At 35.1% G+C, this 23945-nt stretch overlaps 1 protein-coding gene across 2 annotated transcripts in view; it reads right to left on the bottom strand.

The window, feature by feature from the left end:
• Positions 1-23945, bottom strand: part of LAMA2 (laminin subunit alpha 2) — a 527500-nt gene that overhangs the window by 178409 nt on the left and 325146 nt on the right. For both annotated transcript variants that reach the window (XM_033102537.1, XM_033102538.1), the window contains exons 18-21: positions 18450-18536; positions 11037-11248; positions 7276-7382; positions 1151-1331 (exon numbers count right to left, since the gene is read on the bottom strand). In XM_033102537.1, the coding sequence (XP_032958428.1) occupies positions 1151-1331; positions 7276-7382; positions 11037-11248; positions 18450-18536 (587 nt within the window). The remainder of the gene's footprint in view (positions 1-1150; positions 1332-7275; positions 7383-11036; positions 11249-18449; positions 18537-23945) is intronic.

The following is a 23945-nucleotide window of genomic DNA, read 5'->3' as shown; positions in this document are numbered from 1 at the left end:
GTATCTATTTAAGTACCATTTAATTAATTCCTATTAAGTAAAAATGAAAGTAAGATTCAGATTTAGAGGCAGAATATATTTTTAAATGCAGCTTTAGAATTTTTTAGTGTATACAGATATTGGCTTAGAAATCACATGCAGATTCATAGAGGATCGACAATGGTGACATTCAGAATAATTTATAATGGCTTAATTTATGATTGCAACTGTGTATCAAAGGTGGTTGAGAATATCTAAAAGGTATTGGCTTTTAAAGGAATTTAAAATATTATTCCTGACACTTCTTACATAAATTCACTACAGTAGTCAATAACAGAATCTTAAAATCTTACCAAGTATTTATCATGGTGCAGAGAGTGTAAGAGTATCACCAATGTTGAAACAGTGAGTTTAGTAAAGAAAGGTTAATATTCAATCTAGTTATTGTTGAAATAAGCGTCAATTCCAAATTAGTGGCACATGAATCAGTGCTAATGATAAGTCTTTACTTTCAACTGTTTTGTGCTAATTCCTATTTTCTATGTCATGATTTCAGAAAGGTTGTAGCTGGACATACGAAACCACTGCTTGAAGAAATCATGGTGAGAAATCTCTGCCTGCATTTTTCTTACAAACTAATAAACATCTACAGCCAATCTGTTTCAAGGTACCTAAAAATCAGATGTAAAGATATTTTTTGTACCAGAAAAATATATTAAATTCCCTGATCCTTGTACCAATTTTGTATAGGAAAAGGAAAAGTTGAAATGTATTTGCTTGGGAGGAGAGTTTCAACCAAGACCACATTGGCATCAGAAAAATTGAACATTTGACTTTCAAGCTGCAGTAGCTTTTGAGTGACTGGCTGCATGGAGGTCTCAGACAGGGAGAGAAAGAGCCAAACTGGGATCTGCTGATGGATTTGTACTGAGTATTTGCAAGCACAGTATTTGCCCTATTAATAGGGCAGTGTTTCAAACCACAATGTATTCCTTTTGTCAAATTATTTAAAATAAACAGACATTTTTATTAGGTTAAATATTTTGTGTCATATATTTGTTGCCAGGTGCCTTTCCTTTAATCTCTGTGGACCCCAATGAACAAACTGTTACGGATGACAAGACACCAAAACCAGAGAATGAATGTGTCGTGCTTTGTCTTAATTACAGACCTGTGCATCCGCCTTCCTGGAAGTTGAAATAGCCATGGGCACAGTGGTCACATTTCTTTCCTGTTACTCCAGGCTGGCACCAACATTGACCACTCTCTTCACAGTCAAATGATTTAGACCCAAAGGAATTGCAGTTGCAGGGAACACACCCTCTTGTCGAATGTAGACCAAAGGTTTCAGGCTGGCATAGGAAAGAAACATTATATGTAAATCAATGCATGTACTATAGAATAAGATGCACAGCACTGAAAGATGAGGTGGGAATAGAGGAGCCCCAGGGTTAGCAAGGTTTCTTCACTGATGTTACTCGTATGACAACTGAGTTGTCATTTAATCTAATGGAACTTTTAAATAAAATCCAAAGAGAAAAGTTCAATTACTTTGAAATTACATCAAGGTAAGTGGCAGAATTAGGGCATTCTCATTCAGTCTGATTTATTTTCACTAGCCTTTCGCTATACTTTCCAAAATTCTAACAGCTCTGTGAAAATAAGCTATGGTTGGTATTTTTATTTTAATTAAAATTTGATTTGCTTAATTCCTAACAATCTGAATTAATTACTTCCAGATCTTAAGAACTCCTTCTATTAGGTTGGTGCAAAAGTAATTGCAGTTTTTGCAATTATTAACCTTTCAAACCACAATTACTTTTGCACCAATGTAATACTCGATAAAAATGCTTTCAATATTATTGACCAGCAGCCTAAAGTTAAAATACTTTTTTTCTCTAGTATTTGTTCTAACTTTTTTCATATATCCATAAACACTTCTAATCATCACTACAGGGCTCACATAAAAAATAGAATCTACAGGTTATGCCTACAATGACAAAATAATTGGTTTGACAAACATCTAGTTTCTTGGGTTTCATCCTAACAATCAAAACTGACTTATGAAAACACATATCAAAGATTAAAGGGAGAAAAACTTTTATTCTCTGATGAATTATCCACATGCATCTCTGTTATCTATTTATAACAAGTAACTTTGTATGGTCCAGTTTTAATTACTAGCTTTGGCTGACTTTCTTGGAATACATGTCATCCGACTGAGAGTGAATGTTAGAAAATGCTGATGAATTAAAAATCATTCCTACTAGAAAAACGGAAAGCACATATCCTCCTTAAAGTATGTTAGGGTTGTCCTTTTAAATATGAAGTATGTCACAGTATTATAATATCTTAATCTAGAAAATTAGTCTAAGTAATTTCTCCTTTGTAAAAATAATTACTATTTTGGAAAACTAGACTTAATAGTTACTTCTTGGTAAAAATAAATCTTGCTACTTACTGTGAGCCATCCAAAGAGAAATCAATAAGCTGCATTATATTTTTGCCATTGTCATTAACAATATTTACAAAAAGCTCTAGAAAACAAAATCACACTAAATATGAGTCTTTTAAAATGACTATAGCTAAGAATAGTTTCGTTTTTAAAATGTAAAATGGATTGAATGAGTTTGATAATCATTTTAATCTTTATATTTACTGCTGAATTTATTTTTACTATATGACTAAAGATTTCACTATATGACTAAAGAAGAAAGTGTGTATCAGTTCTAAGAAATGACCTAATACATGATATTTAAATTAAAATTAATTATATAAGGAAAACTACAAACATACCATATTTTCATTCATAAAAAAACAACTCAGTGTAAGCTTCTAGATACCTGGCCTAGAGAAATAATCAGAAACTGGGAAAATGGTTCAAGTACAAGCATGCCCATTATAATATTATTTATCATAGTAAGTAATTATAGAAGCACTTGAATGTGTGATGTTAGAGCAAGTTTGAATAAATGAAGTTATGATATATTCATGCTATGAAATGATATGCAATCATTAAAATCCTGTTTTGAAGCAGTTTTAATGATACATGAATATACTTAGGATATAGTATTAAGTAAAATTTTAAAAATCAGAATACCAAATTATATATACATTGTGATTCTAATTACATACCTATAATGACACACATACCACTCAGATGCACTCAAATAGAAACATATATATATATATATATATATATATATATATATATATATATATAAATAAAAGACTAGAAGATAATAAACTAAACCAGTTTTTTAAAATATGTGAATCATAGAAGTAATACTTTAAATTTGTTTTTATTTCCTAAATATTCTGACTTATAAATCTGAATTGCAGAGATAGTGCTTTATATTCAGTCTTATTTAGTAAATTTTCCTTATTGGCACACACACACGTGTGTGTATCTATATATCTATATATCTATATCTATATATATATCTATATATATCTTTAATTGGTAAATCAATAAAATGTTAAGTAAACTTAACATTTTCAAATATTTTCAACATATTAAAAAAATTCCAAAGTTGATTATGTAAAGAAATATATGAGAAGAAATGTTTCTACTACACTATTCAAATATTTAAATTACTATATAGTTTTAAGGTTAAGTTATACCAAAATAAATACTGCTAAATTTCAGTAATGACATTTTAACAAATTTGGTGTTTTAAAAATTTATTTCAGAGACTAGGGGAAACCCCTGAAGTCAACAAACTTAAAGAGTGAACATCTCTAGTCAGTAATCAAAATTAAGGAGGTAAAGCAAATATGGGAGAGGGTGCCTGTCCAGCTTCAGTGGGTAGTTTGTTGAGCTCCTATCAATTATTCGCATGTAAAATAATAATAACAACTAGAAGTTACACGTTGTGCTTACGATGTGCCAAGCACCAAGAACACCAAGCATTGATCTAAATCTGTTTATAAATATCAATTCATTTAATACTCAAGACAATCCTGGGAGATAAATATTATCATCTTTTTCGATAGTGGTGAAACCAAAGCACCAAAAAGCCAAGTAATTTGCCTAAGGTCATCAGCTAGCTAATTGTGGAGTCCCGATTGCAAATTAGCCAGCCTGTCTTCAGAGTCTGTGCTGCTCTCAACTCATACATACTGCCTCAGAGGAAATACCATCTCAGGACAAAACTACACTGCATACAATAGTGTTTTAGGCTATGTAGGAACAGGGCATGAGTGAGGGTTAAATTTCTGCTAAATTTATATTTTGGAGACATTTTAATTAGTTACGGTCCTTTAACTTTGTGTATGCATTTGTCTTTTAAAAATAAAATATTTTTCAAACATTTATTCATTTAATAGCAATAGTATTAATATTACCTAACACTTACGAGGAACTCTCCATATCCGTGCCTTATGTACTGTTCTCATGAATACCTGAAACAGGCATGGAGGTGCCTCAACAGATCTTCCTGCAAGAGAATCTGCAGTGGGGAGTGTCATTGAACCATAACCTCTAGCTTCTATTCTTTTGGATCCATGGGAGGAGCTCACGCCAGGTCGTACTTCTAGTCAATGATTGATTACAATTAAGTGCTAGAACATTTTTGCCCAAATCAGTATTCCTCCAATGGGCAAACTTTGCTTGGGCATTTCCTATTGGCCTGGTCAAGAATTTGGGATTTTGTCAGGATGTACTAAATGAGGCTTTTCTACTCAATCTTTCCTTCCCTCTAGCCTTTCACATAGTCAGAGCTGCATTGCAGCAGAAGCCTCCCTGCATACTAGGCTCTCTCCCCTTTTATCCTTCATAGGCCTTTCCCCTGGTAAATCTCTTGCCATTCGCAAACAGATGGAAAGCCTATGAAGTGGGTCCTACTAGAGATGAAGAAGCTGAATTACAAGAAAGATGTAAGGAATTGTTTTATAGCTAGAAGTGGTGAGGCTGGGATTTGACCTGAGGTGGTTTGAAATGAGAACTAGTTTTCTTAAAATGTCAATAAAGCCAAGAAATAAAAGCATGCTTTACTTTTTCTTTTCTCTTCTTCTGTTTTACTTCATTCTCACTTTTATCCCCTACCCTCAACTCTCCCACAGGCTCTGACTCTACACAGGCAAGTCCTGTCTCCTGTTACTCTGCAGATGAGCTGTGGACCTAGTCTTCTCTCGGCCCTTCCTCTCTCTCTTCCTCCCAGCTTTTGTTTTGTGAGAATGGGGACCAAATTTTAGTAACAGAAAACATGCTTCCTTACTTTGTGTATGCTATGCATTACAGTGTGTGAAAATGTGTTTCTTGTATCTTACAGCAAAATTATAATGTGGAAATATAACAAAATCATTAATTATGATTAAATGTCAAGTCAATGGACTGAATTTTCTTGGGCAACTCACTTTCGATTTCCCTTCATTTGTACATCCATAGAAGTGAGTTTGCTCTAAATGCTGCATGAGGTGCCTTCTACTTCTAAGATTATAAGTTCCCATGCATATTTTTTCCTCGTTTTCTACATATCCATGATTAAATGAAACTTTCATTAACCAATGGACTTGAAGATACTTTTGAAACATATGGATAGCTCTTTTTAAAAGGCAAGGCTTCAATTAGGAATTGTCTAGCTTTTGCATTTGCCATTTGCACACTTAGCAACCATTATTTGGTAAAATGGCATCAGGGATCGTCAGCTGCAGCACACGAAAACACAACATGCCGAGGCACGAGCCATGCAGCGCCTCTGGGATTACCGGAGCTGAGGGCCGATAGGCTCCCCGAGGGCACCCGCTGGAGCTGCTGAAACCCCACCTCGGGGGCGACCCCAGCACTGGTTGTACTCTCTGCAGCTGTTCCTCCTGTTGGTGCACCTGCCTGCCGAGGTTGCACTGTTTCCCTACGAAGCCTGATTTACAGACACATCTTCCTGTAATGTCACACTGTGGTGACACAGAGCCAATGGGGTTGCAGTCACATAACACACAGAATCGTTTCTTTGGGTCCCACCACATAGTGGACTTTCAAAGCCAACAGAAAGATAGAACAAAAACGAACAAACAAAAAAGAGCATACAATATTATTTAAGAGACAAAAACAGATGGTATTTTCAAATTTCCTACAGAAAGGCCAGTTTGATGACATCTGAGAAAAGCTTGTTTCTCCTTAATAAGCTTTAGCACCAAAAACACCGGGGGTGCCAAAAAAATGTATACATGTTTTAAGAGATGTTATCAATGTATTACTTTTTGAAGTTAAATTGAATCACAGTAGCAAAGTGTAGTATGATGTTTGCTCAAAAGATGGCGTTAATCAAAGGAATGCTAGTATCACCATGCCATGGGCAGGGCAGTCAAAGAAAATGGCAGAAGCATCGTTGTCATCCAAGGATCGCAAGACCATTTTGAAGTTGTATTTGAAATTTGAGAACGTCCTCCTGACTTAACACCCCTTGACTTCTACCTGTGGGGAACTTTAAAGAATGTGGTATACCATAGAAAACCAGCTTTACTGGCAGTACTTCAGGAAGAAATTGAGATGGCATGCGCCGCGATACAAGTGGATACTTTGGTCAACTTTGCTCAAGCAGTCGTTCTCCATAATCAGAAGTTTCTGGACACTGAGGGTAACCACTTTGAGCTACTCTTAAAATTGCAGGAGTTAAACATGACTTGTGTTCATCTTTTGTTATTGGTATATATTGAGTATTACAATTTTAACAGTTTTTTTTCCTTTCTTAAAATGTGCATGCATTTTTTTGGCACCCTCTGTACATATTTACGTAAAAGAAGTAGTGCAAATCTACCTGCTCTCAAGGAGGAATCTCAAAGGCTTGCCATACTTTTGTTCAAGAACAGAGAGCAACAGATTTTGATTATTGTTTCACTTTAGCAAAATGATGTCTCTAAAAACTACCTTGATTTGCTTCTCTACTGAAAACTTTTAGTTAGAGTGCTCACTGGAACTAACTTTCCAATGATGGAACAAGAACAAAGAGTTTGATAAAAGCAAAGGGTATGACACATTTTATTCTGCCAAAAATGTAAAGGCAAAGGGAAGAGTATTTTACTCTCCATAGACTGGGATTTAATTTGTATCTTATTTGTTTCAGAAACATCTGAAGTACAGTGAATGTTACATAAACTCACTGCCAAGGAAATATAGATTGATGGTCAAGTGTACAGAAAATTTTGTTTTATTTTGACAAACCATTTCAATGATCACAATGTTTTACACATAGAGTTACATGAACCCTTCTTTCAATACACTAAGGTGTATTTCCCTGAAAGTTCATGAACATTTTCAAGGAGAAAGTAATTCATTGGTCAGCTCCTGCTCCTTACCTTGCATTCATCACACCGCCGGCCCTGCACATTAGGTCTGCATTCACACTGTCCTGTCCTAGCGTGGCAAATCTCAGAGAAGGAGCCATTGGCATTACAGCGACAAGCTGCAAAGAGAAGAGAGATCTGTGGCTGGGGAAAAGTTTCTAGTAGTCTTAATGTGCTTATTAAATAATAATATCTCCAAAATGGTAAAATTGGCAACTAACGTTTAGCACAGAATGTTTTCTGATTTACTAGATGATCTGTTAGGCCTTATGTCATTTGATCTTTACAACAAGTCTACAAACTGTAAGATTAATTCATGTAAAGTGTTAGCACAGTACCTGGCACATAAAGTGCTATTAAAATATTAATGTCAGGATTATCATTCCAATATTGCAAATGAAGAGAGTGAAATTCAAACAAGCCATAACTCACACAAGGCCACCTGATTCGATGATATAGCTGAGTCCAGAACCTTGGAGTTCTCTGACTCCAAGTCACTCCTCCAGCTGTTTCACTTCTTCACAGATACATTGGGCCAACATTTAAAATATTTGAATCCCATTTTAGTAATCCATATTGACTCAAGAGATAAAATAATTTTGATAAGTTATGAAAATTAATAGCACACATGGCATAATATTAATGCCACTAGCAATCAAGCAACATCATTTTCTTCAATTTAATTATTATTTATGGTGTGCCTGATTTGTTTTAAGCTTAAAAAATGAGCATGAGGTAATAAATATATATATACATATATAACTTTAATATTTAAGATTAGCATTATAATTTTTAAAAATCACTTTTATTTTAACTTATATACTATCTCTCCAAAGATAGAAAATGTATTCAGTTTAAGTAATCTTTTGTCATATCTGTATTACGAAGTTTGTCTGATGTTATTCTGAAACATAATAGATCAGTCTAAAAATTAAATGGCCTTTTCACAAATAGAACAGTAATTAATAGCTCATTATTTTTAATGGTATACATACTGTGTTTCCCCCAAAATAAGACCTAGCCGGACAATCAGCTCTAATGCATCTTTTGGAGCAAAAATTAATATAAAAATTAATATATATAATATAATATAATATAATAGCGGGTCTAATATAATATAATAGCGGGTCTTATATTAATTTTTGCTCCAAAAGACGCATTAGAGCTGATTGTCCGGCTAGGTCTTATTTTCAGGGAAACACGGTAATTGTTTTCAAACCAGAATAAAAACGTGATGGGGAGACAACATGGGAATTGAAAGCATTCATAGATGGTTTTGGTAAATTTTGTACAATATCTCATGTTTCTGGATACTTTGATCTGAGCACAATTTATAAATACATTATAAATAGCTAATCCATCAGCTTATGCTATTTTTCTGTTCATCTGACTCCAGATTCTACTTAGTTTTATTGCTTTCCTAAAAACTGCTTGATTTTTCTTCCAGTAGTTTGGCATTCAGTGTCTGTGAACTTGATATTAGTTGGGTAGCCAGTCATTTTCCTCAGGCGATAGCCCAAGGATAGTCTATAGTTGAGGTCTGAGAAAAGGCTGAAGAAAATATTTTATTAAACTATCCATTTCATTTGAACAGTAGAATAATTGTATATAATTTTAATTTCTTTGTGTAAGTTCCTTATGTATATATTATATATACATCTTTAAAATCTCAAATAATTTAGAATTAAGAAGCCATTTCTTCTTAGAGTGGGGAATACAAGATTAAATTGAATTAAATCTTAAAAATAACAAAAGCAATAAAGAATTTTTAAGTGGCATTTTTAAATGAAACATATGACACTTTAATGTCATTCTTAATGATTATTATCTTAAAAATACCTAACAAAGCAAAGTAAAAATTTTAAATGGCATTTTTAAATGAAATGTGTGACAAATAAACACTATACGCAAATTTAAAAAGCAAACTATATTTCTTTGTGTTGTGTACTTTTCATGAAAAAAAATCTAGAGGCAGCTAAAATAATGGTTAGCCATGAATTTTCTTCTCTCGGAGAGTTATTATATCTATGAAAAATTATCAAAATACATAATAAATAAATTCTTATATGTTTAATCTTAATTACATGCTAAAGAGCATTAAAAAGCATAATCATGTCTATTCCTCATGGCAAGTGGTATAAAAATTGGTGATGATTCAAAGACGTTTTCATACCATATTCTTCTATGTGTTGTTAAGGCTTCATGCCACAGATCCCCAATTTACCACAACAAAATGAGTGGAAGGATCTCCTCAAATTTATGGGGGAAATTATTGGAAAATAGAAAAAGAGGTTATTAAATGACTAATACAGCCCTACAATCAGCGGGCCACGGATACTCACGACTACCACAAGCACTACTCCTTAAGGCATTACCTACTGTAAGCATCCCAGGCCCCAGGCAACTCTCCGATACTCTCTCTGTATCAGATCCTTTAATCCCCAAAGAAAATTATGTTCCTTTATGTAAATGATGAAACTCTCACTGAGGTCAAATGTCTTACCCGGGTCACATAGCTAGAAAGTGAAGATCTGGATGGCATGCTTGAACAGAATTTCTTAAGCTCTCTATGATTTTACATAGATGCCATAAACCCAGTGTTTAAAAGCCCTCCTGAGCCTGATGAAAATTTTGCTTAAAAAAAAAAAAATCACCAATTTACAGATAATACTAATGGATTCCCATTCTTCCAGAGAGTCATTTGTTTTTGATTCATCACATTGTCACCTTTCAATGACAAAAAACTGGCACTCACCTTTAAAATCTATGAGGAAAAATATACTTTTTAAATTGAAATTGGTATCCTACCAAGTCTTTGGTGTTTACAGCAAAGATAATAACAGATACTACATTTCCAGAGATTTCTATAATGTTGCAATTCCTAGGACCCAACTGAATGACAGGAAGAGTTCCTCCTTACATAATGCAGTTGGCAGAAGTAAACTGGTGGGGTGATACCACACCTTGCTCTGTCTAAAGATTATGACAGCAGATGAAGCTGACGATGACAGTGTAAAGCACTCCAGGACTAATATGGACTAACATTCCGTTTGACTCTTCACAACAAGATCTCCCCTGCATATTCTGTCACGACTAATATAAAGCCTTTGTAAATTCTATGCCATAGTGTATTCTACAGCTACGAAGGGGAAGTGGAGGGAAGGGGTGTACTGACTGATAGGAATGAAGCCCCACAGAGCAAATTTTGTGGAAGGACAACAGAAATAACATTCTACAAATAGTCCTAAGGTGAAGGTTAATAACTCAAAGATTACAAATACCAGTGTGTAAAAATATTGGCAGAATTTTACACCTATGATGAAATGTAAAAAGTTCACATATGAAGGCGATACTGAGTAGCACCTTCTGACAGGTACTAATGAAGTAATATGGGCCAATAAATTTATTTCAAGAAAATGATTATAACTGAGATAAACAATAAAGGATAATTAGGTCCTACCGAGTTTCCAAATTCCTCTTTCCTGCTATCGATATAAGTTGTTGTTTTTTAATCTTCATTACACATGTAAACAGAAATATGTGTGTCATTTGAAAAATAACCACACTTCCGCAGTGCAGCAATTTTCAAGAGACTTACTCTATTAGTTAGTAAAAAAAAGATTTTAGAATATGCAGACTCTGTGTATAGCCTGTGCATCTCATACATGTGTTACAGATAATTTCCTACTCTCCGATCCCACTCAAGAACTCATCTGCTACTTGGAGGTGTAATGCATCAATTCTGTCAGGTGCATCAATAGTTCAGGACTTACGCTGACAGTTCTTTGCATCAACTGCATCTCCAAAATATCCATCAGCACAGAGCTCACAGTACCGGCCTGTTGTACCTGGCTTACATATCAGACAGGAGCCAGACAAGCTGTCACAGCTGCCAGGGATGGAGAAGTCAAGGTTGTCATTGCATTGGCATGGCTGACATGATCCTCCAGCTACAGAAGGTTGCCCAAAATAGCCTTCTGCACACCTAAGGCGAAAAATTTCATCAGTGAGTATTTGGGAAGAATTGATGAAACTCATCAGGGCAATGCTTATATATTTTTCACACTACCCCTCTCCCAGGATACGTTTTCCTTTAAAGTGCTCCTTTTCTCAAATGCAAGGTGATTAAAACAATGTTTGTCTACAACTTCAGTGTAGATACAAGATGGAATCCTGCCAGCCCCACTAGTAATTAGATTTTAGCCAGGAAAAAAAAAACAGAAAAACAAAAACCCTACAAAAACAAACAAAAACTTCTTACTGGCACTGAAGAGGAGACCAAAGCATAACAAGAAATCTGCTGTTGGCACTTAGAGGAAACCAGGTCCATGTTGGAAAGCCTTTGTAGTACAATACATCTTATGGATCTACTGAAATTGGTTGTTTTCTGTACAAACATGTAAGGTTTACATATTTTTGTTGCTGTTGGAGCAAGACCTTGTTATGAGGAAATAGACTCACAAGGAAATTTAGTAGTGAGAATTCATAATTGATTAAATAGAAAATGATAACTCAAAAGGTTATCATTATTATTTGTGTGGGGGCTATAGGGATTTCTGCATTAAAAATAGGTTTGTGTCTACCTGCGGGTCCATACAGAGGCAGATTTTCATTGAAGAGTCACTGAGAAGCAGGTATGCCTGTGTGTTATAGTAACATGCCAAACAGCGATGCTTAACTGTGCCCACAACTCATATTAGCACACTCTAGGTATTTTTTAAAGGAATAAACACTATTTTACATATTACTGGGAAAAAAAACAAAAGTTTGTTTATTTATGAGGCATGACAGAGAAGATTTTTTAAATTACAGTATCAAATTTCCCATTTTCCATATGTTAGGTGTTAAAATGCTACTTCATGCTACAGATGCACAGATACATCTTTATAGGAAGCACCTATTTATATTCTGCTGTCTTCTCTTATAGTAAGTCACACTTGCTGAAAGAGAAACAAAACAGTGCATCTGAAATCTTATGGTCAGGCTAGCTCTGTTATCTGTGCCATTTTTGCAAAATAAATAGTCTTTTGCAGCAAAGGTCAAAATGGAAAGGGAACAAAAACAATGTGGGAGAATATAATTTCTACGGTACACTACTTTTATACTTATCTACTCACATGTATGTAAGTCATTGTATAGAGAAATGCTCTCTACCATTAGAAAGAGAAATGGTTTAAATCCAGTACATCACATGAGACTATTTTAATAACATCACAATAATGGTGCAGAGTCATTAATTTGGTAATATACACGGATTATTCTGAGTTTTCTAGGGCATTGATAGGTGCTATAATAATCTTGCAAAATTAAACTTTTCTCACAATTTTGTTTAAAAAGATTACTTTTCTAAATTATATTCACAAAGTATTTTATAAATTGTGAAAGTCATTGTGTAAATATTGCTTGGGAAAACACTGCCACTCACAAATATAATTGCTTATTAAATTTCAATTGTAAAAAATGAACTAACATCTTAGTGCATAAAATTCCCCCACAATCCCTTCCAGAGCCGTATTTGACAAAGATAATAATAGGAAGATCCTTTCGAATTTCAATCCAATTCTTCTTGCCTTACTTGGTATTCAGAGCTTATGATCACAACCACATATATTCACATCTCATTTTGTTTACCATTAAGAGAGCGACTTTGCTGCACTAGAATAAAGATATACAATGATCATTATCACAGCCAGCGAAAACCCATTATTTTCAGCTCACTTTCCTCAAAATGACTTACTGCTCTCAGGAGAGATGGCATTATATATAACAAGATACGGGGACTGTTCTTAACATAGATACCAATTAATAAGTCCCAAATTCTTCCACAATAAAAAAAAAAAAATCTCAGGCCATGAAAAAATAACTACAATTAAATAGAATAACTGAAGAAGCATTGGTCTTTTATTTTTTGTCACAGGACATTTAAGAACATTTATTGAATGTACACGATGGATAATTCATATGCCACTTTCTTGAAAGTGTACATTCAATTTTTATTCCCGATGTATGTGCTTCTGTATATAGAATAGTATTCTTTGATAGTTATTAACATGTTTCAATTGAAATTAAAAAGTGATTCTAGGGTCAGTGACTACAATACTGCTAATCATACAACTTTTATTAATAATAATAGTGTTTTATAGTCTGATCAGGTTGGATTTGCCTAATTGAAATTTGTGAAAATCACAGTCCTTTAGCCCTTTCCAGCTTCTCAGACTTTTACTTACCAAAACTAATTATAATTTAAAATCACAAGTCCTCTCTTTTTCATATGCAAGGTAGAATGAGGACATCTTTTTAATAGACAGTTTATTGGATTCCTTGCTAGAGAGGAACAATTTGACATAGCAAAGCAGTGTTCTTTTCCACATTTGCTAACTTAATCAAATTGTAATATTTTAGAAAGAGAACTTTTAAATGCAGATGAAACTCTAAATAATACATGCAGTTATGTAATATAGTTATTTCTATTGCTGATATAGGAACAATGTAAGACAGAGAGAGACAGAGAAAGACTAAGGATGGCAGGAGTGGAGAGAAATAACAATGAGAAGAAAACAACACTGGTGAGACTTTTATCTCATTCTACTCCATCAGTTTTTCAACCACTTTTGGCTAAAATCTGTGGCCTGTTTCCATTATCCAGAGACTGAAAACAATGCTTCAATCTCCCTAAGCAAATTAGAAAAGCTCTCCTTTTCCTACTCCTGCCCTGCCTCAAACATTTCCTGAGCACTTCTACATAATACTAAATAAAGCCTAGTCTTTAAACTACAGTTGAAGGAGAAGAGCGATATACTTAAAAATGTAGCAGCATAATACTACAGATAAGCAAATGCTGTTATGGAAGCATAGAAAAAGGGCAACCAACTCAGACTAGGATTAATTAAGGACATACTCCAGACGATAGAGCTGAATCTTAAGAGTTGATCAGGCAGAGGAGTGGAAGGGCTGCAGTCTTCCAGGCAGAGGGAACAGTATTGGTAAAGGCACAGAGGAGGGTGGCTGGAGTATAAATGTGAGTGGCTGCACAATAATGCTGTCTTCTTACTACCTGACATCTGGCAGTATCAGTTAAAGACTGAGAGAGTTTGCCGGGTAATATGGTGCCTTTCTGAAAATTAGAAAAAAAGGGTCCTCTCTAGGTATATACAAAAAAATGAAGAGATAGGAGACACAGCTAGGCACTCAGGCATAGCACAGCAGGTGTACTGGCAAGAAGAGGGCACACTAGATTTGAGCCCCTAATCTGCCCCATGGTTGAGTACTTTTGTACAGTATATAAACTGCGAAACATGAACAGCCTCTTGAAACCTCACTTGGAGTCACAAGTTTGTTAATGGTACTACAAGTAAGTATAAGTGTCTCTCTTTTCTTATTTCTGCAACCCTGTGCTCTGCATCCAGGACTCAAGGGCTCAAGGAGACTCAAACATGAGTAGAAATTCTCATCAGCACAGTGATCAGATGGCAATTTGATTTGATTCAGAGTCAGGAATTTCTGAAGCAGAAAACATCTAACTGGGATTTGGGAACTGAAGTTTGAAAAAAAAAAAAACAACAACAAAAAAAGAACTTCCCTGATATCAAATATGAATCATGTGAGTAAAATTGTAGGTGAATTTCCCAAACATTAAGCAATTAGATTCAAATACCTTCTGCATTCACAGTAGCGATTTGTGAAATTAGCTTTGACTTTGACCTTTCTTTACTCACTTAGGGAGGAGTTGTGAAAAGCTGGCCAGCTAGGGAGGTGACAGGGTTTAAGGGATCCGTGTACGCCATTAAGTTTCATGTGGTGCTATGGATCCCATTGGGTGAAGCAGAATTCCACCATTTTTTAATGCCTTTCTCCAAGAAGTGTGATACTACTGAGGCTACACATTTATTCTGAAAGTAGCTTCAAGTCCAGTACAGCAGGTATCTAGTTATTTAGGCATTTAGTTATTTTTTTCTTGATGTTCTTTTTAATTTCTCTTAATGTTCCAACACTTATCCTTTTTCGCCTTTCTAGATATTGTCTCATTTTCCTTTTCCTAATCTTATCTAAGTCATAAAAGCCTAGAATCTTAGCAAAATGCCATGGTGAATACCTCATCCTCTGACTCTCTCGCTCTCCTTTTTTTACTTTTGTTTAAAACATTTCCCAGTCAGGAAAGCAATGATATCTCAAAGTATGGGTACTTTGGTCCCGAGAAAAGTTTCTCCAGACCATAACTAGTGTTCCATAGGTAAAAGAACAGCAATCAATATTTTGTCGCATCTTGTGTTGCTATCCTATTTTTTCTGGATTTTTCTTCAGTCTCTCCATTCAAGCAGCAAGACCATCTTGTGCTACATAACTTGAGTGAAGGGACCTGACAGGGAAGAAAGCAAAAACAGGAATCTTGTGGACATTGAGCTCTAAAAGTCACCATTTCAATGAATGTGGTACCTCCTCCTGCAAATCATCTTCAAAGAGAAAATAGGATGGAAGTAGAAAGGCAGATGGAGGAGCAGTGATGAGAGTAGAGATGTTGGTGGGTGCCAGTGTGGAATGAAAGCAGCAGAATGAGTCCTGTGTCCCTGAGTGGTATGAGACGAGTGGATAGAGTTATTAGACCTGAAGAGAAAGGTAATCAGGAGGATAAGGAAGAGGTCAGCAGAAACACACTTGGGTCAATCACTCAGTACTGGTTGGTCCTACTATATGGCCATTGCCCAAGATACACACACACGCATGCACACACCCTACTCGAGCATTCCAGTCTCTTGATACTAAGTGAGCTTTTAGAACTTTCGTTCAAGCCTGGGAAATGGGGAAGAGAGAAAAAAAGCTTATCATTTTTTAAATTGAGCTATAGCTGATATACGCATATAACATTGTGTAAGTTTAAAGAATATTTGACTGAGATTATGTTTCCAAACTCCCACAGCTCCTACATATGGCTAATTTGGTATTAGAGTATAAATCAAATTGAGATAAAGAATATAAAGTTATAATTCCTGTCTACCTGAGCTATAGTCTGAGATGCATTCTTTCCATATAAGAAAAGCAATATAATAAAAGCAGGGGATGTATGGTCACATAACATTAGAAAATGCTGAGTTAAACCAATTGAACATATTTCTCCACTCCAGGACATGTCAGAACATTTACCAGGTTAATATATATTTCCCAAACTTATGTGATCACAGAACTCTATTCCAAGAACATTTACAGTTTGGGAAACACCGCTTTAGTTTTCCACTGTTGATTTTATGCAGATGGTTGGCATAAACTGATTACACCAATCACTTACAGAATAGTTTTGATTACAAGATTTCAGTGTCTCCTCCTCTCCTTGACCCTTATTCTCCCTCCCTTCCACTGAAGCCTGCACATCTCAAAATAATAATTCTTCTAATATTTTGGACCCAACTAAATGGGCTTTTTGGCATATACACAGAGAAATGATAAATACTAAATACTCATATTCTCAGAAAACCCTCATCCAAATTCTGGCTATAAAAATATAATATCCCATCTTCTGTATAATAATAGCTCAAGATTATTTTTGACTGAAAAACTGGAGATAAGATATGCTATTTGATAAAATGGACATCCATGTTTCCATCCTCCTTTTAATCAGATTAATGAAGACTTTAGATAGGAAATCATGCTTTCTGCCAGGTATTTTTTCCTTGGTGATTTTTATTATCCAGATTAGAATTCTCCCCCAAATACATTCAACCATTCTCACCCATATTAAAGATGTGAGCTGCTCGAGGGTGAGGATTGCATAATACCTGTTTATATGCTATGTCTAGTCCTGCACCTAGCACATGGTAGTTGTTAACAGATATTTGTTCAATAAAATGTAAGATTTCAAACTGTAGATGGCTCATAATGCATTGTGTAATATGTATAGAAAATACAAAACATGAAACGAAGCAACATAAATACTCATACGTCAGAGACTATGTTCACCTAGATAAGTGGATTTAATGGCTTTGCTGTCATTTTCCAGTTGCAAAAAAAAAAAAAAAAAAAAAAAGCCTGTAATCAGTTGGAGGTTGGAGTGGGGTGAGGGGTTAGGCATTTCATGTCAATCTGTCTTGGCGATGACATGTTCTGCTCTTTGGTAAGTAATATACACATACCCTCTTTTTTAAAAAAAAACAATTAAAGACCTCCAGTTGCTTGATGGCAAATAAATCCTCACTTCAGTTCTGTCCTTTCACTACTACTTTACAGATGCTGCCATACTCACAAACAGTACTTGTTGGTGCTAGGAACTGTCATTGGCACTTTGTCCACAGACTGCTAGCTGCTGGCTAAATTCTCTCTGGGAGGTTGGCTCCTACTTCATTAACTTTAGGCTCTCTGGTTGAAATAGGGGTGAGGGTTGCCAAGAGAACAGGAAAAGATAGGCAGAAATAGCCGTCTGCGGTGGTAGCCTTGGTGACAATGGGTGAAAGCAGGTCATTTCCTCTGCTGACCCCCTCACCCCCCTGTGATGACAGCAAAGGGGACTATTTTTCAGTGCTAAAACCAGAGAGGTGTTGTTTTGTTTGTCAATGATATTAACTGAGAATTTTATATAATTTTCATCTGGAAGTTGAAATTCAGAAAAGTCTTTAGGAGGAAAAATAATCACCTAAAGTACATAAAATAATATCTATGGTTCCCCCGCAAAGCAGCCTAGTAAAATCAACAGGAATTAAAACACTGGGTTAGAAGTGCTCAGAAGAGGATATAAATCATGATAATAAATTACATTTTATTGCTATTTTCAAATTATAGTTAAGGTAAATTATGAACCACTTGCTGAACTATGAACTACACATTTAAGCCACATTTTAAGGACAAAAAGCTAATTATGAAAAATAAATGGTGCCAATGCAGAACAGTAAGATAAATCTTAAAGTACATGACTTTCCACTTGAGTAATACTTTCTAGAAAGACTGTAGGTTAATGCTTAACCTTTAAGATTAAAACATTAATCAAACATTCTCCGAGTGAGTGGAGATTTATAGAGCAATTTCTAGAAAATAAATAAACTATAAAAATATAACGCATTTGTTTGACAAGTGTGGCGAGAAACTTTATTTCATCTTACTGAGCGTGGCGGCTTTCCTGGGGTAGTGCACAGGATGACAATGCCCGTGGTTTTATAACTCCCAAGGCAGAAATCATTTTGAGAGACAGTGTGGTGCGCGCTTACCTCTCACAGCGTGGTCCTGTGTACCCGACAGGGCATTCATCACAGATCAATCCAAGACTTCGGTCTAAATGGCACGTCGGGCTAAAGCTATGTTGATGTTGTTTGGACACAACAGGCAGAAGAAAGAAGCACATACACAAAGTCATTAGCAGCATATTTTCATTTCTCTTTCTCCAACACTACTGTGACAAAAAAGTACAGGCTGGTCATTCTCGTCTCACAGACAGAGATTAGGGTCTGGCCAATGGAGGATGAAATGACATTGCTATTTCTGCAGACATGAATATAGCCCAGTGGAGAGCAATAACCATGTGACATGTTATTAACTGACTTTTGACTGTTCTGGGTCCGTGATCATCAGTAACAAGTGGGACTGTGCTGCTCCTTTTTAGGGATTTCCCAGGCCTGGCAAAATACAGCCTCACATTCTTTGTCTCCAGCCACAGAATTTGTGGCTCCCAGAGAAATCTGTTAGAGAGTTTGGAAAATTTAGTATGTGGTAGTGCAAGTGGTGGTGGTGATGATGGTGTTCCTACTTTGAGTACTGCTACCACGGATGTGTGTGTGTCTGTGCGTGTGTGTGTTTGTGTGTGTGTGTGTGAGAGAGAGAGAGAGAGAGAGAGAGAGAGAGAGAGAGAGAGAGAGAGAGAGAGAAAGAGAGAGAGAGAGGTTGCTGCCCATGTGTATGCTGATTACACAGATGGAATCCTGCAAAAAGCATTCAGAAGAGATCATGCACATATATTCTGCCTCAATTTATAATTAAACCAAAGAAACCAAAGCAACTTTGCCATTTGCCATCTTCTGGTATGTTCTAAAGTTCACCTCTCTTCTTGCATATATTCAGTATGGGTCTGAAGTAACAGAGTTGAACACCAAATCCTGAAACGGCAGACAAATTACATGCTAAGCTTTAGCTTTCAAAACATGTTCAAGTCCGGCCACAGTTGTTTGCCTTGTGAGAGACACCTCTCATGTGTGAACCCTTACCCCGAGACTGACAGGATGGCTCTCTGAAGGGCCATGGACCCGTTTGCATTCTGCAAGTTCTGCCGCTCTGCCATTTTAAAAGGAAATGCCCCCAATTAATCTTTTTCCCATTATGTCTTCCCTAAATAGATTTATTTTCTATTATATATGACAGGACAATTCAGTAGAGGCTTGCTTGATGGCTAAATGAGTTATAGAGAGAACAACAAATTAAACACTGCAAGCCCTGGTCTCATGTTGCTCCTGACGTTTGCATGGCTTTGGCATACTTTCTTAACTTGTGCAGATCAGATCACGTGTAATAGTTTTGAATATTATTAACTTGGGTTAACTCACAGTTGTCCTGTAAAGATATAGTAATTATTTTTTTTTTATAGTAGCAAGCTATTAGAACCAAGTAGGTCTATCATTTGAAATATTTCCACTTTGTGGAAAGTCTAAATGAATCTGTCGATGTATGGTGGGGTAGGGGAGCCTGGTCTGGGATATCTTGAGTGCACAAATATTACCCAGATGAAAGATTCCATGTTAAAGGGTTCTGGTGGCTGCCATGAACAGCAGAACCCAAGATACACCCAACCTGTGCTCTGTGAGAGGAGAACCATCTTTTAGAGAACAGCCTGTGGTTTGCCACCTGTGACCCAAAAGGATTTCACTGTGGGTGATTTGGGAAGGAGTGTGATTACACTGAAGAGAAGAGGCACATGTATAAGTGAAAAGACACAGTATTTTTCCCTTCTTTATCCTGTTATTTGACTTGCTATTGTTTTTAGACACAAAAGAAAGGACTGGATTCTGACAAATCTCTAGAATGTGTGAATGTCTTCTAAGACTGGCATTCTATAACTATCTCATCATCTATGGAGAATGACTAACTAGAAGCCCTAGATTTCCCACCCATGTGGGACTACAGTGACTGAAAGATAACTACACCAATTATTTATTTAAAAAAAACCAAAACAACCCTAAATCAATTTACTGTAAGTCATGTTAAAGGTGCTTGACAAGGCTTCTGACACTTTAAAACTATTTATAAAATAGATACCAAATTCTTAAATATACTCATGCATCACTTAAAGCTGAGAGAAGTAAAGTAAAATGCTATCACTGACAACAATCAATACATTTTCAGGAAATATTAAGCAATGACAATAATATATTAAACTATCTCTTTATGTTGTCAGAGTGATTTTTCAAATAATGTTATCACATGTTCCCAAAATTTTATGAGCTGTTTAGGGCAGACATGATTTTCTTTGTCCAAGGTCACAGCGAGGAGAATTTAGCATGGGATCCAGAACTTCTGAATTCTAATCTGATGTCTTCTTCTCTCTGTAATCAACCAGCATTCAACCTACTGATAAGAATTAAGTGATTTTAGGGGGATCAAATATATGGTGATGGAAGGAGAACTGACTCTGGGTGGTGAACACATAATGTAATTTACAGATGATGTGATATAGAATTGTACACCTGAAATGTATGTAATTTTACTAACAATTTTCACCCCAATAAATTAAAAAATAATAATAATAATAAAAGAAAAGGAAAAAAAAGAAAAAAAAAGAATTAAGTGATTTTAAACTTTTGGTCATATAAATACTTGACATACTGCATCTTAATAAAATATCCTCATAAAATACAATTGCATTTGTGCTTTAATATTCTTTAAACGACATAAACTGATGATTCACTCGATTATAGCTATAACTGCAGTTATAGCTATGGAAAAGGTGGCATTCAACACCAAAAATAAAATGAAAATGAGAAATAAACATGGAAAACAAAAATTGTCTATAGAATTTGGACTGGCAAATACAGCAACTTGACTGTTTTTGGCTAAAATATGAAGCTAACTGCTCTGTGACAGAGAGAGGGAACTGTAAGATCATTGTTGACTTCAAGTGATTCCAAGATTATGTCATTTCACTCTATCTGGCTAATTCTGCACTGGCAGAGAGTGTTCGGCTTCCTGAATTATCTGCTACATGCCACGGAAGACACAAGTGATCCAAGAAAAGCAATCATTTTCCACAAATAGAGGGAGGAAGAGAAGATCTTTTCTGGACTACATAGCAAGAATCTGCACATGCAAATAGTCCTTCTTAATGGATGAACATAGATTTTTATATTTATAATGATTAATTTATAAGTACATATATATGCATGACTATGCATGTGGACATATGTAAATATAGGTAAATAAATACATGTAGATACAATTAGCCTTGCTCCAAAAAGAATGGAATTCTATCAAAATATGTACCTGAAGATAAAATGACACAATAAGGTTAGAAAGAAGAAAACAAACACTAAAAATATAAAATCAAGAGTATATCTAGAGGACAAATATATTTTGTAAGACATGTTCATTTGATAGTGACAGATCAACATGTGGCTTTGACCTTTCTCACAGCCAATGCAAGAGGGAAACAAATTGCCTCTTGGGACTGTGATGTGATATGGGAATAAGCACTCCTTTTGTCACTGGCATAACATTTCCATCATGAGGGTCAGACAATCAGGGCATGTTATGTATTTGCATACACATACAACAGGGGAGCAGGACACTTTTAACTACTTGTAACCTGAAACACTTCAGCAGAGAAAGAAAATCCAAAAAGGATGAGATGCTACAAAGCAGCAGTGAGGAAGCTGGGGTCTGAGTAATGAGGATGTTCAAACCCAACAACCAGAGGAGCAGAGGACTGAGAGGAAGAGGAGAAAAATGAAGGGAAAACTCATTTACTTCACGATTTTGGTTTGGGCCTCATGAATTTTTGAATTTTCTCCATAAGTGTTTTCTTCTTCCAGTTCAGTGATTTCTGTTTTACATATTCTTAGGAGAATCATTAAGTAAACACACATTTCTTTAATTATCTGCAAATACTATGACATCGGGATTAATGTCCATCATTAGGTTTTGTAATTAGAACTGGGTTATCCTCTGTGTCTTTGGATGCAATATTTCTCTAAACCTGAGTTTCTCATTCATATTAGGTAGATAATATGATCTACCTAATAAAGCCTTCACACTGAAAAAGTATGAAGGCAAACTCTTAGCATAGTGGCACAATACATCATGGCTGCAATTTGATACTTTAAAATTTTTGCCAAAGAATATTGATTTGTTTAAATTTTAAGGTATTTAGTTACGCATTCAATAATTAAACTTGTACTTTCTCCTCCTGCTCTATTCCCTTACATTTGAGTTAGCATAACTGTTGCCAAACTATAGTGATGTTTTACGATGAACATTTACAGCAGTTGGTCTAATATTAAGTCCTATTAATGTTTTTTCTTCTCTTCAATGTCTCTGAAATTGTTTCTATTTCAATAGCCCCATTGGAAGATGCACAGAAAGATGAATATGTGGGTTCTAATATTGGTTCTGCCACAAGCAAGCTGTATGATCATGATCAAGGCATTTAATTTCTCTGGAGTTTAGTTTTCCCTTCTGGTTTATGGGACTAGTAAGATATATCATTATTGTCCATATGTACATAAAACATTGTGCAGGAAAGTTCTCTAAAATACCTAACACACCCTAACATTTCTAAAGAATGTTGTTGAATATTTTCTTAAATTTGCCTTTTGCTTCACAATAATATTAGAGAATATTTCTCTATTATAACCACAAATTTTAACAACAATAATTCAGTGTGGCCCCTTGAGTGAGCCTAAAAGTCAGCTCTAGAAATGTTCCAGTCTTTCAAAAATTTAAATTTTAGCATTATAGACCTACACAAAGAAGTATTCATAATATCAGTAGATAGAACTTACTGGAGTCCTACCTTCTGTCCAGCCTTGTGCCAAGAATACCTCTAATTTTATTACATACCTGATGAAAACCTATGATTTCAATAATATCTATTCAAACACATCCTGAGTTTCTGAGTGTTCGAGGGCAGACAATTTGTCTTTTTCATATAATATTTAATCTATAAGCAATGCGATGCCAGAAATTAACGAATATAAAAACATCTGAAATATTTACAATTTCATTTGCTTCTCTAGAGATAAATTTTACTGCCTAGTTACAATCTATAGCTAGAATATATACATCACCAAGATGAGAAGGCTAAGCAAAGAGTGGACACTGTAAAAAGTTGATGAAGTTGATATATATGTATAATTTAAATAGTATATGCTTGTCTGTATTCATACATCATGATAAGTACACCAATCTATCTCTATCTCCCTACACATCTGATTTATTTAGCAATATTATGTAAGAAATTTGAAGCCAAAATGCTTGTGATTTATAAGATTTATGACCAGGGATTAAATAGATAAATCACCAAGGCAAAACCATCACTACTACACTTTACACTTCTAGATGAAGGTTGAGCAACCTTTAGCTGATTGTTTTTTCCTGAATAACCCATGAAAATTCAAATCCCGTCTTCTGAATTACATGCTATATATATATGGCACATTCATATGGATAGCATGCATTCATATTCACATATTTATATCAATATATTAATAGCTAATGTATTCAAT

This window comes from Rhinolophus ferrumequinum, chromosome 3 (genome assembly GCF_004115265.2).
Source record: "Rhinolophus ferrumequinum isolate MPI-CBG mRhiFer1 chromosome 3, mRhiFer1_v1.p, whole genome shotgun sequence".
Lineage (NCBI taxonomy): Eukaryota > Metazoa > Chordata > Mammalia > Chiroptera > Rhinolophidae > Rhinolophus > Rhinolophus ferrumequinum.
The sequence above is the reverse complement of the archived record's forward strand: the minus strand, read 5'-3'. Positions and strand labels throughout refer to the sequence as shown.